Source organism: Amphiura filiformis, chromosome 4 (genome assembly GCF_039555335.1).
Source record: "Amphiura filiformis chromosome 4, Afil_fr2py, whole genome shotgun sequence".
Classification (NCBI taxonomy): domain Eukaryota; kingdom Metazoa; phylum Echinodermata; class Ophiuroidea; order Amphilepidida; family Amphiuridae; genus Amphiura; species Amphiura filiformis.
In genome coordinates this window covers 32,758,418-32,776,326 of record NC_092631.1, presented here as the reverse complement: position 1 = coordinate 32,776,326, position 17,909 = coordinate 32,758,418, and the positions used below count along the sequence as shown (strand labels likewise).

Genomic DNA, 17,909 nt, shown 5'->3' with positions numbered 1-17,909 from the left:
CTATGGGTTTTAAAATATTGGACTCTACTACGTCTCGTCCAATATTCTCAAACGCATAGCTCGACTAATAAATATGGGCTCAATCGATCCAATTTGATATCAAACTTGGCAGGCAGGGTGATAGAGTATGGTGACCTCATATGCTGTTTTATTTTCAGAGCACTTCAGTATTCTTGTTCAACGGAACATAGCGGTTTTTTTGTGATGCAACTTTCATCGCTTATCAGAAAAGTGATTGCGATATCCTATTGATTTGTTTCTAGCAGGCCATAGCGTCAAGTCGCAATTAGTAGCCAACTTGAAGGCAACTTTGTCACTATGTTGCTAGCCATGATTGGACACCAGTAACGATTGTGCTAATGCCACCGCGTGCTGCAACTCAACTCATAAGCAGTTGACTTGAAGGCAACTTTGTCACTATGTTGTTAGCCATGATTGGACACCGGTAACGATTGTGCAAATGCCACGCGTGCTGCAACTCAACTCATAAGCAGTTGACTTGAAGGCAACTTTGTCACTATGTTGTTAGCCATGATTGGACACCGTAACGATTGTGCTAATGCCACGCGTGCTGCAACTCAACTCATAAGCAGTTGACTTGAAGGCAACTTTGTCACTATGTTGTTAGCCATGATTGGACACCGGTAACGATTGTGCAAATGCCACCGCGTGCTGCAACTCAACTCATAAGCAGTTGACTTGAAGGCAACTTTGTCACTATGTTGTTAGCCATGATTGGACACCGTAACGATTGTGCTAATGCCACGCGTGCTGCAACTCAACTCATAAGCAGTTGACTTGAAGGCAACTTTGTCACTATGTTGTTAGCCATGATTGGACACCGGTAACGATTGTGCTAATGCCACCGCGTGCTGCAACTCAACTCATAAGCAGTTGACTTGAAGGCAACTTTGTGACTATGTCGCTAGCCATGATTGGACACCGGGAACGATTGTGCAAATGCCACCGCGTGCTGCAACTCAACTCATAAGCAGTTGACTTGAAGGCAACTTTGTCACTATGTCGCTAGCCATGATTGGACACCGGTAACGATTGTGCAAATGCCACCACGTGCTGCAACTCAACTCATAAGCAGTTGACTTGAAGGCAACTTTGTCACTATGTCGCTAGCCATGATTGGACACCGTAACGATTGTGCTAATGCCACGCGTGCTGCAACTCAACTCATAAGCAGTTGACTTGAAGGCAACTTTGTCACTATGTTGCTAGCCATGATTGGACACCGGTAACGATTGTGCAAATGCCACCGCGTGCTGCAACTCAACTCATAAGCAGTTGACTTAAAGGCAACTTTGTCACTATGTTGTTAGCCATGATTGGACACCGGTAACGATTGTGCAAATGCCACCGCGTGCTGCAACTCAACTCATAAGCAGTTGACTTGAAGGCAACCTTGTCACTATGTCGCTAGCCATGATTGGACACCGGTAACGGTTGTGCAAATGCCACCACGTGCTGCAACTCAACTCATAAGCAGTTGACCTAGAGGCAACTTTGTCACTATGTCGCCAGTAACGACTGGAAGCCGGTAACGATTGTGAAAACGGCACCAGCGTTTGATTACTAGTAATTTTTAAAAATTGCATGCTGTAACTGCTAGTACATGTATCATGTGCCTTTTATAGATCTTCATCCATCTTTTGGTTTGTTCTCTAACACTTTGATGATATTTCTTAAATTGTGTGTTCAAATTTTGCCCTGCATTTATGTCAAAAACAAGAAAAATCATCCTATTTTCGGCACATTTTAGATGCTCAGCTCCTGGTTAGGTTCTTAACCACCGGGGTTGAAGGTTTCTGGTCATGCTCTGATTTTATACACATCTATTCTTAATTGCATACACATCTATTCTTAATGTACACATTTTTTATTGACTATATGTGTGTGTTCTGTCTGCTTGATTTACAGAGTTTCTCCCTCGTCCTGCCCAGCGCTACGAGGACCCACCTCTTTACCTTTGCTTGAGGGTCAGTAAACCTATGCAAAAGACGTTTTCTAAGGATGAGAGGGCTAGGCCTACTGGGAAGAGTAGAGGAAAGATACCAGAATATTGGTTTGCAATACCAAGAGACAAGTAAGTTGCATTACAGCCTGGGGGGGTCAGTAAACCTGTGCAAAAGACTTTTTTCAAGGATGAGAGGGCTAGGCCTACTAGAAATTGTACAGGAAGGATACCAGAATACTGGTGCGCAATACCAAGAGACAAGTAAGTTGCATCACAGCTTGGGTCTGCTAAACATCTTCAGCCCGAAAGTAGCACAAGTTTCTTCTATGTATGTAGGGGTGTATCAGGGTCAGTAAATCTATGCAAAAGGCATTCTCCAAGTATGAGAGGGCTATTAATTGAGCCTACTAGGAAAGAGTAGAGGAAAAGATACCAGAATACTGGTTTGCAATACCAAGAAACAAGTACATCACAGCTTGGGATTGCTAAACATCTTCAGCCTGAAAGTAGCACAAGTTTCTTCTAACCATTGGCGTCTATGGAATAGTAACTATCAAAAGTCGCAAGTGCCAATGTCGAAAAGTAGCCCAATCATCTGTTAATTGACAGGACAGGAAGTAGTTTAAAGTAGCAGTAAAATCTTGACACATAGCCCAATCAGTCAGAATTAATAGGTAAATTTTCACGGGAAAATTTTCTGGACACGTGACACCCATGGGCGCAGACATATTAGCATTATGGAATGTGACCCCGAGCACAGCGGGTGTTCTTCCAATGTATTTGAATAGGAAGAATTCCTCCTTTGATGCAAAATAAGTTACTTGTCGCAAGTTAATAATATTATGGTAAGAGTTTCCGTAGATAAATATTTTTTTCCGTAGATAGATATTTTTGAAATTACTTTTTGATGATATTGTGAAGAAATTAACATTACATAATATTACATAAATTTGCAATGCACAAATTTCTATCAAAATTGCGGTCAAAAATACTATTTCAATTCAAAATTACTAAGACTTGAATAGCGAGGTCACCGCCGGGGGTCAGAGATCAGGCTCGAGGTTACACTCACATTGATATGCATTGGTCACGTGTCCAGAAAATTTTCCTGTGAAAAATTACTTAGTAATGTTGACTGCCAATTGGGCTACTAAAAGGCAGGTTAGATCACAGCCACTTGTATGTTGGTGGTTCATGTAAGGTCATTTTGTTCACAACCAGATTCCTATTAGCTACCCTATAGGTACACTGATGCCCTACTTTGTGGCTACTCTAACAAGTACTGCACAAGTCCAGTACCAGTGTGTGTGCTCTATGTGTGTTTCCGATGTGTGCACTCTAGGGCACTTTAGAGTACCAATGAAGTAGCTGCGTGGCAGTGTACCTCTGGGGCCAGCAGCAATAAGAATCTGGTTGTGTAGTACATTCAGTGTGATCTAACAAATGGCCTCAATGCCATTGACATAGTTCATTGACCTCTATACTCACATCATATCTCAAAAGTTGACCTCAAGTTGTGGAGGATGTGATTTGTTTTCTCATTTGATGAACTATGTCATGAGAGATGAGGATGTTTGAAATCCTAATGAATGCACACACAAAAGGTGGCCATCGTGGGGCAGGATCAGGCGATAATTTTAATTTGTCAAAAATAATCAATTTTTCGAGTACCCGATTATATAAAAACATTGTATCAGATCAAAGTATCACTATTCCTCCTATTTTTTTTAAATGCTTGTGATTGTCCATAAAACACCCTGTCTTTGGTCTTTGGGGTTATGTGTTAGGGCGCCACCTATTGACAAAACTGAGTTTACTCCAAATTTGACTTCCAGGGATAGGCACAATGGCCATCGTGAATGTTGTAGTGGTACATGTCGCTACAAAATTGCAGTTTTATATGCATGTGGATGTGAAAATTTGTAAAGTTTTGGAATACATTAATAAATAGAATCTGTACAATAAATTGGGGCATTATTAGCAAATTTTATTCACAATAATCATGAAATCGTTAAATTCAACACTATAGGTAAAATAATTAAATAGTCTCAATGAAATTGATTGTTTTTTCCAACCGTTTTAACAACCACCTGAACCTGCAAGGTGGCGCAGCAGCTTAGATCTTTATCACACGACCTAACACAAAATAATCACACGTTTTAAGATTTGGTTTCTTTCCTTGGTGGCTAAAGCGGATGCGGTGTACTCTCCATCATACAGAGGAGAGTTCTTAGAGTAGTTCCCATTAGTTGCTTAAGATTTTTTCAATGTTTGCGATGCGATATTTAAGATCAGTGAAGCTGATGAGTGGGTGTTTAGTCAGTTCTTAAGGGATCTGGAATGAGTGTTTCGACAGTATTTTTTGTGGGACATGAGAGCACATCAGACATATCGAATTGCATTCTGAATACGAAGAAAGTCATTTTTTTTTTTGGTGTTTTGGGAAAAAAAATCAATATCTTCAGTACGAGAGGTCAAAATGTTCAATTGATTGTCGGCTTTTCATCCCACCTACATATACTTTAAAGTATAAATCATCAGATTTATAAAGTTTACTTGAGTACTGTTAAATATTAAAATATCAATTTTTAATCATTTGCCATAAAATGTGTATTACATTGCTAATTTCAAAAAATCAAAATTATTTGATATCAGAAGGATTCTGATGTGCTCTAATGTCCCACAATAAATACTGTCCAAACGTTAATACCCATCCCTTAAAAGATGCATAAATATGATGGTCGGATACAGACATGACCTAGATGCAATAAGCTGCATGTAAATTTCTTCAACATGACAAGTGATGTTGTGACTAGGTCACAGAGGAAATAGCAAGTTTTCCTTAACACAGACACTCAGGATTTCTCAGCCCTGCCATGGAAAAATACAGTATCTACGAGTAAGTAACATATCAGATACTGTGTTTTTCCATTGGAGGGCAGTTTGCAGTCGTATCTTTTACAACCTTTTTCACCCTATATGATGTTCTCAAATTGAATAATCGGATACGAAACCTGATATACCCAAAGATTGACTTAATTGTTCAATACCTCTCGTTTGCGCAAATGAAGTGGGTCGTTGATCTTGTGATGTCCGGTGAGCAGACAATGCTAGACTTGGATCGAGACATGAGTGTCATATAGCGCAGCTTAGCAGTCCAAATTTTTCAAATATTTAAACGTAAATGGGCAAGAATCTCAACAAAATAAGTAAAATTTGGGTGCAATATTTTCTCTATAAAAACAAAATTAGGTGAAAGCAATTATTTTTTCTTCAAACAAAATGAATGTTCTTCCAATTGCGTTACAATCGTACCTGTACTCGCAGATCTGGAACCAAGTATGATCGATGTTAGCAACTGTCAATGTATAAAAATTACATATTACGGTGAGATGATTCAGGGGCGGCGCCACAGGGGGGGCAAGGGGGGCAATTGCCCCCCTATGATTTTCAAAAAAAGAGGGAAAAGGAAGGAAAAGAGAAAGAGAAGAAAGAGAGAGAAAAGGGAGGGGAGAAAAAGAGAGGAGGGAGAAGAAGAAAAGGAGCAATTCCCCTCCCTGGCCATGGTTAGAAGGAGGAAACTCCCCTTCGGACATCTTGCCCTTGTGGAATGCTGACCTACACGGTTTTAAAGTTGTTGGTTTTTATATTTTGGGCCCATTTTCGGCAAATTTTTCCCCATAAAAGTCACATGGCCTCTCTTCCCAACTACTTTGGAAAAATCCATGGCTACGTCACTTTCCAGGTGCGGCCACACATGCAAGTCTGTATCATGCAGCAATTGATCATTATAAGTTTCAGACCGATATCACACAACTTTTACAGGGTTTCATCACATTGTATATCCAAAACCTATACTAGAACGCCTCTCTCAGAAATAGTGTAAAAATTATGCACCACTATAAATAAGCAATTGGCTTCATTACGGTTGCATTGTGGAATGCTGTCCTACGCGGTTTTAAAGTTGTTGGTTTTTATATTTTGGGCCCATTTTCGGCAAATTTTTCCCCATAAAAGTCACATGGCCTCTCTTCCCAACTACTTTGGAAAAATCCATGGCTACGTCACTTTCTAGGTGCGGCAACACATGCAAGTCTGTATCATGCAGCAATTGATCATTATAAGTTTCAGACCGATATCACACAACTTTTACAGGGTTTCATCACATTGTATATCCAAAACCTATACTAGAACGCCTCTCTCAGAAATAGTGTAAAAATTATGCACCAATATAAATAAGCAATTGGCTTCATTACGGCCGCAGCGATTAATTTTTTCGTACATCATATTTGTAACGCATACGTGTAAAATCAATGATTTTTCAGAAAATCTTATTTTTTCAGTGAGTTTTGCTTTATTCCGTGTTTGATTATGAAAAACGGAAAAAATCTAAATTTACCAATATGATGTACGAAAAAAATAATCGCCGGCCGGCCAGGGGCGTAGCCAGGATTTATTGGGGGCTGATTTTGAAAAGGTGGACCTTTTCCTAAAATGTTGACCAAGAAAGCATAAAGAACCTAATTTTTTTCGCTCTCCACACTCGCGAATGGGCAAATTTGGTCATTTTCTGACTGAAAAAGCATAAAAACCCGTTTTTTCGGATCATAGGGGCGACTACCTCCCGCCCCACGCTCCTGAAATATTTCCAACCTCAAGACACCCCCCATTCATATCATTTTATCGTGCCAATTTATAAAAAAAAACCGGCATATCATATACAATGCAACTGACTAAACATATAGGCCTACACCGCGTTGCGACCAGAGGCGTAGATCCGACCCGGGGTGTGGGGTATAAATCCCCACAATATTTTGATAGGGTAGATGGTCCATTATGCAACCATATAGGCCTACAATCATTCCCCAATGTTGACGCCTGTATCTGTGTTTCTGACCAAAGTAACCTCATATTTGGCCATTTTAGCCTAAAATTGCCAATTTTTTCGCGCTTCGCGCGACTTAATATACTGTTTCCACCATATTTCACTTCGTGCACATTTGTACCATGAATTTATTTTGTTACCAAAAGGTAGTGCTTGATTAACTAATCGAGTAGGTCCATGCCTAAAACCAGCAGGCTAAAAGTCGGGCCCGGTCCGTGAATGAAATCCATAAAAATATGCGGTTGGAAAATAAATAAATAACCCTAAAAAGGGTAAAAATGTTGCATCAAATGGCTTCATTTGTGCTTTCATTTTGAAAATTTTCCAAATTCTGAGGGGGGCAGACACCCCCCTGCGTCGCGTAAGCGCGACGGGCAGCGCTGTTGCGCCGCATATCAAATTTCCAATATTGTTTTGCCCCCCCTATCAAAATACCCTGGCGCCGCCCCTGAGATGATTTCACCCATTTGTACAGGGAATGAAGATGAATGTCACGGCCTTGTCTTCTTTAAAACCAGCTGATTTTGTGGTCCTATGAATGTGAATATGTTTCGAGAATTTAATTAAGCACCAAATATTTGAGAAACTTTCATATTACAGTTTTGCCAATGAACAGAATACTGTTCTATAGGTCATTTTGATACACATAATTTGCTGCTGATATCCAACCTATTGGAGCAAAATTATTTAATTCAAAACGTTGAAAACAGGTTGTTTTTGTGACAGACCTCCATGCAAGGTAATAAACAAACCATATGAAAATATCGGATCAACCTCCATGCAAGGTAATAAACAAACCATATGAAAATATCGGATCAACTACCTTTAAAGTGATTGACACAGATGGACCCTCAGACATGATCACGGACATGCTACGTTATATTTAGCCTCCGCCATGGGCATTTGTGGAGGACATTGCACGATTTCACTCATTGTAAAGAAATCAAGTCAAACAGTCCTTCCCAGTCATTTTGTACAGGCTAGACAAGTTATATATTCACGACAAGCACAAGTTGTCTCTTTTACCTAGTGAAGAAATTAAATAAATAAAAACTTGTTTGTGCCATTTTTATTTAACAGAGCTGACAACTTGTATGACTTCTTCCTGCAATGGACTCCTGATATTTACGGCAAGGATCTAGAGCCCAGTGATGTTGGCTTTGTGGTGGTTGATCAAGAAGATAGCTCGCTAGAAGTCGTAGAAGATTTCTTTGATGAACCAATATCCAAAGACTGGGAGGTAGGTTGCTATCATAGCCGTTCTGCTACAGAGGGGACTAAAGAGCGTATCGCATTTCTTCAAGGTGAACAGCAAATTTGACACATTTTCCAGCACTTGCAGTACTACTGCTAGAAGCTGGAATTCTTGTATATAGGGGTGTGGGATTTTGACCATATTCTGTGAAATCCCTTGTCAGGAAATGCCCACCTATTACCCACATAATCATAATGGTTCCACATGACCATAATCCAAGAATATACCTGTGTCAGGAAATACCTACATAAGAGCTAATCTGGATATAATAAAGGATAATCTGACTGAATTCCCAGCGGAAGTGCTGTCACATATGTGACCATCCTCCACAACTGAGCCCGGATGTTGCCAGTGCCACTATTGAGATATGCTCCATTGAACTTAACAATAAACAATAGGAAACAAAGGATTTATTGACTGTTTTATTGATTTTTCACTACTTAAATGTCAAGTACTATAGACATGATATACATCATTTTAAAGCTAATTTCAAGCAGAATATTTTGGTTGAATATCTCAAAAATGATGATTGGCGACTTCAGGGCTCAGTTGTGCTGGATGGTCACATATTACATGTATATCAATCATATAGATAATCGGTTATCAATGTTATATTTAGTGAAGATCGGTTATCTATATGTTATATTTAGTGAAGATTACGACTTTATTCACACATAGACTATTGGTGTAAAAAATGAATATTTTCTAGGAGAAAAATCTTTTTTAAAAGAGACATATAGTAATTGGTGTGCATACAGGGCTGGAGAAATATGGAATTTGATTCTTTCTGAAAATGTTGGCATATGGAAGGAAATGTTACCATCCCAAATGTAGAAATATATAGAAATTATGAAATGCTGCTATATTGGTGGGAAATTTGGCATTTTTTCCCAGGCCTGTGTGCAGGGGCCTGCAAATGTAGCATATGTTGTAATATAATTATGATGGTGTCAGCTGGTTTTGATAACACAAATGCTGAGATCGGCCATTTGGTTTTTTTTTTGGTGTTTTTTCATATTTCAAGCATCAATTATTAACTTCAAAAAATTTTTATTCAGATATGATGAGCAAAATGGACATATTTTTTGCCACTTGTCCACTGGGTTTTGGACCAAATTTGTCCAAATATTGTGGTAATATTTGGCCCAAAAATATGTGTATATTGAATATTTAATCAGGCTTGTATATTTTGAAGAAAACAAGAAAACTGATTCACATTTTTCCTTCTATGGGGTTTTTTGCAACTTTTTTTTCTATATTTGTTTAGTAGCCATAATTGCACAATTGCGCAGAATTAGCATGGTTAGGATATATCCATTGTCTTTGCAGGTAGCAGTGAAACAGGCCTTTTGATTTGAGTAGAGCTGGAGCTGGCACTTGGCCACAGGTCTACGTAATTGCTTTTGTGAGCTATAAATCACTCCTCTTAATCGCAATCAAGGCAGCTGTTTTTTAGGACTTCGCCCAATAGTGTATACCAGAAGTTTATTCACTAAATATTCAGTCAAACATACATGAATTTATATGTTTTACCCAATTCAAACTGACACTTTTGTATTCTAGGTCCCCAAAGGCATGCATAAGTTAAAAAAAAAAAAAAACCTTAAGAATCTGGGGTGTCCCTTATGAAGCTTTAATATAGAACAACTCTCCTCGCTCGCCTACCACTCTCCTTAACAGCTTAGCTGCTCTCCTTAAACATATCAGGGGAGTGGTTTGAACAGCTCTCCTTACTACCCTCAAGGGGAGCTGTTGACAGCTTGTCTGGAAAATTCTAAACGCATGGCCTGGTGAAGGGATTGGGGAAAGAGGATGGAAGTCCACTGAGTAAGGGACTTTTGCATTTAGGAGCAGGAAAGAAAAACAGATGATTTGATAAAACAATTTGGGTATTTTTGCTGCTCATCTCAGGGAAAATAAATAGTGTGAGAAAATAAGGATATTCAAGAGCTTGTCCTTCAACCACATGCAACAGGTTTTTATTTCATCTGAAACAAACAAATCATTAATTAGACAAAAGCTTTTATTCACACAACCACATGCCAATTTTAGTTGCCACAGTTCCACAATGACATAAGCTCATACAGTTTGTGTAGTGTGTTTTTGAAAAGCAGGGATGAGAATTATTTCCCAGAATACCAAGAACAACTTGCAGTCAAATGTGATGGTATATGAATTACAGAACTTTGACAAAAGAAGTGGGATTGGATCATACTAATATAGCAGCTGTGAATATGGTGCCAGTTTGTATGGTTTTCTGTCTCAGTCCTAGCTGTATACTTGAGTACATGTCAACTATAGTCAGTCTCGAATCAATTTGAGAGGAACGTTATGTTGGATTTTGCAGTGGCAGATTCAAATCGCTCGCTTACCTATCCCGCAGGGCATATACACAGGCATAGAATCGCGGTTTGTCTGTACGCTGGCGATGGCACCAAATCCAACATGGCGTTACTCTCAACTTGAGGCGAGACACACCATTATTATAGTGTGCAATGTATTTGACTTGTACCTTAAATTTTGGCTCTTTGATTATACCAACAAGTTGCCGGACTGGTTTAATTCTCAGCTTTTCCGTTTTTCACCATGGGATGTAATTGTGTAATGACTTGTACATAACTATTGTCAGGCTCTTTGCTAATTACACACACTGTCAGTGTACATATAGAATAATGATATGATATATAGTTATCATTTAAACAATAGCTGTTGATGAAGGATAATGATTTATCAGACATGTTGGATGTGGAAGCTGTTTCCAGGGCCTTCATGGTATCAACAGTGTCGTTCATGGCCATTGGCCATTAGATTTGGTCGACAGTAGAGTTGAATTACATGCAGTTATTTGTTTGTATGAAATGTTGTGGGAAAGTATTTATGTGAAACACATGATTCTATGATTAATTATTTTATGGATGATTAGAGCAAATCAGGGAGTGATTAATGTTTGGGTATGGAAACAACTGTTTCTGGTCACGCAGTCAGTTGATCATTTGCCGAGTGCTTTGTACAGCTCCGTATCAATATAAGACAGGATAGCCGATATAATCAATGCGACAGGATCGATTATAGATACAATGGGATTGATTATAGATAGTGTAAATTATCATAATCAGTCATTAATTTACTTGTAGGAAGCTTCAAACTTACAATGTGTTCTAGGTTTTTTACTGCATTTACACATGTATGTAATGTTAGAATATATTCATTAGAATTGTATTGTCAAATTAAGTTTGGTAATTATGGAGGCAGGCAAAGCCAGAATTCTGTTCACTGTCAGACAGTTTTGTCACCACAGACTGGTGACTTCCTCAGTAATTTGATGGTTCCTATGTTTTCCTGCGAAAGTGGTGCATTAAAAATATCAACTGTGACAAGGGAATATTCTCTAAATCATATGTGATCCACTGTTGACAAGTGAGTACCTGGAACCAGACATTTTCGCTTGAAAACAGGCGGATCATTGCATTACTGAAGAAGTCGCACGACCTTGGTGACAAAACAGTGAGTAGAGTTGTAGATTTCCTACATAATACCAACCTTAATGTTTTTTATAATCTATTGACAAAAGCTGCATACAGTGATTCTTGGGGAGTAAGTGATGTTAGTCAGCGTGCATTTCATATGGCACAGCTTCAAAGTGCAAGCTTTCGTTCAAATTGCTGGTGTGCATGCGTTTAACATCACCACATAGATATGCACACCAAAATGCTGCCTCAAGTTATCAATGTCACTGATTTGCAAGAGTAGAAAACTACAGGGGTTTTCCCAACATAACTTTTGCTTTTTACCAATTTGTTTGTTTTGTGATGTTTCCTTACCAGATCATTACCAAAGAAGAGGCGAATCGGCGGCGGATGACCATTTTAGAATGCGAGATGAACTTGCCTCTCCCCGAGCTGAAGGGAAGCAGTGAACTGCTGGAAGATATTTACATACGCAAAGTAAGATTTCAACTGAAACTTTTCTTTTTTTCACAAATCCAGTAGTGCACCTTATCAAAAAGAATGTTTGCATTTATGTTTGTGTTAGTGTTATTTAAATACACAAAAGTGATTACAATTCATCTAGTTCTCATGACCTCTATTTTGATCCAATTCTAATTCAAGTGGCTGTTACTCAAAATTTGTTTTAATTTAATTCCAATTCAATTTTTGCCACTTGCAATTATATTGATTCAATTCTGATCCAATTCTTGGTTAAGTAAATTTGTTTCAATTTGATTCCAATGCATCGAAATAACACTAGTATGAGTGTCCCAACTTTTGAATTGGAAGTTATAAACAATAAATGCTAGTTCATGGTGGTGGGCAGGATCCTGGAACTGCCATTTAATTACTTGACTTGGGGGGTCTTTCATTCAGTGTATTTCATTGCATGTGATACGAGAGGTCAAACATGGACATGCGACATGAACACAGGCCCGCCTCAACCCTTGACTGTCATCAGCATATACAAACAGGGTGTTATATGCCCAAATATCTGAGGCTCATTATGTTGTCAGCATCGTTATTCTTGTTGTCGTTGTTGATTTCAAGAGTCCAGGAGATAGGATGTAGCCAATATTTGTATTGCTTCTTTTCTGTATATTGTTTTCCAAGAATAATATGAAAAATGACAAATGAACTAGAAAGAATTCACAACTGATTTACATTTATTTCCTTCTTAGGGGTTTTTTGCAACTTTTTTTTTCTATATTTGTTTAGTAGCCATAAGCAGTCAAACCATATTACTTTTCCCTGCAATAATGTAATGATTTGATTCTTCTTTGGCCATTACAGTTGGGTAAACAACTCCCTCCAAGAACTGAAGGTTATAGCTGGAGTCTATTATACAGCACCTCAATACATGGCTTCAGTTTGACAAGTCTCTACCGTAGTATGCGAACCGTTGACAGTCCCATATTATTGGTTGTCAAAGACGCAGATAATACAGTAAGTATCATTGATTTGTCCTAAATGGCTAAGCATTGGGTGTGAAATTGATCAATGTTGGTGTACTTCAGGGTTGTATATTGGGGCCCCTATTGTTCATCATATTCATTAATGATATTGGTTATCTAAACAGAAAGTCTCACTTGTTTCAGGGGTCTTAAATAGACAGGGTTGAGAAACTTTGCAGTTGGTAATTATAAATGTGGACAAAAAATCAAAAGTGAAAATAAAGTGATAGTTTGTGGCAGCAAATCTTTGCACATCCAAATTAATTTGTGTTGATTCTATTGATTTCTTGCAGATATTTGGTTCATTAGTGAGCTGTGGACTGAAAATCAGTGACCATTACTATGGCACAGGGGAGACATTCCTATTCAAGTTCCAGGACGATGATTTGGAGTGCTACAAGTGGACGGGAGAGAATAACTTCTTTGTCAAAGGCGACAAGGACTCACTGGCCATTGGTGGAGGAGAGTAAGTGTCCATATTTGACCGGATATTGAGTCCTATGCTTATTGATGTTGAAATCTGTATGTATGTCCCTGGCATACTTTGTTTGCCAAGTTATGAGCATTTATGGGAGAGTGAGTTGGTGCAGCGCTTGTTGCCTCGCCTTGCACCACTGAGGTCCTGAGTTCAAAGCCTGGCCATGCCCAAGGACTGTATGGTGCACTTGGATTATCCCGATCCATGCTCGCTCTCTCTGGATTTCTCCGGGATCTCCAGGTTTCCTCCTACTTTCAAAATTGGTAATTAGTTGTATGGTTATCAAAAACTTCCTGCACCCTATGAAATATTGGGGAGCTGCAGAGATACATGTAGATGTTGCTATCTTAAAGTGCGGATAGGTTTGTGCTGGGTTCAGCTGCATCCAGCCTAGTTGATGTGACCTGATTGTGATAATTCACCAGACAGCGAAATGACAGCACTCTGAATCCTCTGGAAAAATGCGCTATATAAATCCAAAATTTATATTTATTTTTGATATTTATTTGTTTTTTGTTGCTTTTTGCTCCTTATCCCTCTCCATGTGGGTGATGACTGCAGACGACAAGTTTTTTATTTGTTTTTTGTAATTCAGAATTCATGTTCATATTTTAAATCAGCATGAAAAATTCATTAAAATGAGTACAAACAAGCCTAGTATTGGTACAATGGTTCTTGAAATTGCTCTTGATATTACAAGAAAATATCTCAAAAATTAAGTACTTTTTTATGTTGAAGCCCAGTGCTAGCATGCAGAGCAGTATTTTTGGCTATATCTCAATTTCATTATTGCTCTTAATGAAAATGTTCTTGCACTCGCACACAAAAATATGTAACTAAATCTGTTGTTTTCTTTGTTCCACAGTGGCACATTTGGACTCTGGTTGGACGGGGACTTATACCACGGTAGAAGCAGAAGCTGTAAAACATTTGCCAACTCGATCTTGTCCCAACAAGAAGACTTTGTTATTGCCAATATTGAAGCATGGAACTTTGTACTCCCATGAAGACCCCAAAATCTACTGTAGTGATTCCATAACATCCTACCGTGATATATGGGACTGTGCTCCTCTTCCTCCTTCCACCAGTTTCTTATCTAGTGATGAGTGGACCTGTATTGAACCTTGTGGTACACCAGTGTGTGATCAGAGGTGATAATTATACCCATGTGCAACCTAGGACAATTTGAAATATATGATGTGTGTAACCAACATGAATTATTTAGTACATGTAGTATTATTATCTGATTGGCAGATAACCGCTGTCATGTTTATTGAGAATGTGACTGTCATGCTCTGAACATGTGATGGTCTATTGATCATCATGTGATGGTCTGGTGACCATCATGCTGTGGCAGTGTAAGCAATGTCACGCTGTGTCATGGTCATGTGACACCTGCTGTATGCATGTGATGGTCATGCTGGGAGCAGTGTGACTGTCTTGCTGTTAGCATGTGATGGCATGCTGTGCCCATCAGACTCACCTTGCTGCATTTGGGCTACATTCTTTATTCCATGTGATTGGAGGTTTATATTGCTGACACAGGATTCCTTGGTGATGTGACGTGCCATGCAGGATAATGTTGACGTTCACCATTTTAATTGTCACCCTGTCGACATGTGAAGGTCAGCTGACAATACAACACTCATTCCATCAACAAGTTACGAAACACTGGAAACCAGCACCCATTGTATACATGGAGACGAGTAGATTTAATATGTTGTTATCATGTGATCATTCACATGACTACCATGTGATCAACTCTGTTCAGAATATCAAGGTGGATATATCTAGAGTGGATGAAGTGTTGAATGCAGCAGGTGATGTTTACGCAATGGATAGCATGTTATGCTTCAATGTGATCCTATTTTACATCAGCCCATCACAGCTTTCAACATGTGAGCATGTGACTATCATGCTATAAGCATGTGACTATCATGCTATGAGCATGTGACAATCATGCTGTGAGCATGTGATAATCATGCTGCAAGCTGTTGATGATCATGTTTTATGACAGTCAGTCACATTAGCAGGTGGTGTTATTTTGACATTATACATGTATAAAATATATTTTATGCTGTAGTGTGATCATGTTTTGACTTCAACAAGTCACAGCTTGTGGCATGTGACCATCATGCTGTGAGCATGTAACAGTCATATTATAGCAACATGTCGTGTCAGCAACTGGTGTTATTTTTATAATATACAATGTATATTGTATGCTTCAGCGTAACCTCAGCCAGTTACAAAGCATTTGCTGATATTATTCTTCAACATGGAAATCTGGGAAATATATATGCCTTTTATTGCCTTATATGTTTATGACATCCTATGATATGGGTTTTGTTCATCTTTTTGTGGAAATTACTTAAGTCGCGGCACTCTACTTCAAGGCTTAGTGTTCTACTATGAAAATAAGGTTTCTATTTTTTTTTTGAGTAGTGAGGTCATAATTTCATAATGTCAAGCCAGTGTTTAGAAAGGGAATAGTTCTAGTCATGGCAGTTTGGCTAGATATCAAATTATTCTTGAGGAGAGTTATGGTTTAGTCATTTACAACTCCAACAAACCTCTTTGAGCATTTGAAACAATATAATGATACAGTCTGATTAAGCCATGCCAAAGGAGACAATTTTAAAAGTTGAGGTATTATCAGCATCAATTTGCCAAGGAGTCAAGCACATGCTATATTGCTGATATCATCACATTCCTTGCTTACATGTTTTAAAAGTTGAACATTATGTATATTTGATTGTTTTTGGCACCTTATTTTTGCCTGTATCTCAATTCTATAGTCGGCTGGATTAGATTGTATTGCAGATATATTCCTCACAATATATTTCTGTTTATAATAATACCTTTCATGCCATGACTCTCTATTCCCTTTTATTAACGCATACCTGATTTCTGGATTTCCGGAAATGGCACCATAACCAAACACAGGAAATTAAAAGAATTACAACAAATTATTATTTGGTTTTGAATAATAAAAAAAGCAATTAAGGTATTTTTTTTAAAGGAGTTATATCTGTTTAATAGCTGCCATAACCTTTTCCCTGGACCCAAGCTAAACGCAAGTGCTTTACATTTAGAGTTGTTCAAGGGCCAAATATTAGTGGTTGGTGGGCCGGATGCAGCCCAAGGACCGCCAGATGAGACCCCCCATGGTTTATAGTCATATTTATTGGGACCACAGCACATCAGCAGCTACAATTCATAGAACCGGTGATGTTGTAAAGAAGTCAAAGGTCACAGTGTTGAATCGCATGTATCAATAGTCTCAAGTTGTTTGAGCCCCAAAATATATACAGTAAATGTAAGTTTGAAAATTTGAAAAATATTTTAAGTTTTTGCTATGTAATAGTTTCCTTTGAGAGGCAGTTGTAGTTATATGATTATAATCAGTTGAAATAAATTTGAATGTGCAATTATTATTCAGATGAAAGCTATACTTGTTAAAACTTAAGGCTGGAAAAAAGTATTGCATATTTCTTTCGGAGACAAATACTTTTCCAGCATATCCTCCTCCTCAGAATTTGTCCCATAAAATTGTGGGGGAAAAGATTTGTTGTGTTTTTAAGGTATAAAGATACAACTTAATCAGTGGCGTGTCCAGGGGGCGGGCTTTGGGTGCTGAAGCCCCCTGCACTTCGTTAAACACATGCAAAATCAGCCGTTTTTTGGCGATTTTAGCCATTAAGCCCCCCACATAAATCTGAGAGCCCCTCTGAGCCCCCGGCAGGAAAAGATCCTGGACATGCCAGTGTTAATTTAGGGTGTATGCCTACAGTGACTGTTGCTTATTAACCAACCTTGGAAATTCTCCTAGAGAGCAATGCAGCAAAATTTTTCCAGCCTAATTTAAAAGCTTATAAACCTGCTATTTAGTTATTTCCGTTCGGTGTATTTATCACTAATTTATGTTACATACTCCTTGTTTTTGAACACCAAACTTCACTAAAGGTAACACTTTTGATTGTAAATGGCATTGCAGTTAGATCATCAGTGAATATACTGTAGTGTGGTGCAAAAATTATATGTAATGGAATTCAACTGCACACACAGCATGGTACACGCCAGGAGATTTGAAACAACTTCATTTTCCCACTTTTGGATTCAAAAGATACTAATGATGCCAAGCTGCTTCCAATAGTTTCAAACAGATTGGCTGAAACCAGATTGACATCTGTGCATCCAGTAATGAATGCCCAATCCCACAAACAAATTATTGTTCATCCCCATCCCCCAAACAGATCCAGTTTTAGGACTATGGATGTCAACTGCAGACAACAAGTTTCAAGTTTTCTTTACAAATTCCAAATTTTCAGAATTGTACATTTTCATGATCATATTTGAAACCACATTGTCTCCAGTAGCCATATA

The 17,909-nt window shown here is 38.4% G+C and overlaps 1 protein-coding gene across 1 annotated transcript in view; it reads left to right on the top strand.

The window, feature by feature from the left end:
• Positions 1 to 17,909, top strand: part of LOC140150129 (nuclear receptor coactivator 7-like) — a 70,347-nt gene extending 52,438 nt beyond the window's left edge. Inside the window, 6 exon segments of the mRNA XM_072172134.1 lie at positions 1,930 to 2,095; positions 7,932 to 8,091; positions 11,931 to 12,050; positions 12,888 to 13,040; positions 13,342 to 13,514; positions 14,392 to 17,909. Coding sequence (XP_072028235.1) covers positions 1,930 to 2,095; positions 7,932 to 8,091; positions 11,931 to 12,050; positions 12,888 to 13,040; positions 13,342 to 13,514; positions 14,392 to 14,533 — 914 coding nt within the window. The 3' untranslated portion in view covers positions 14,534 to 17,909.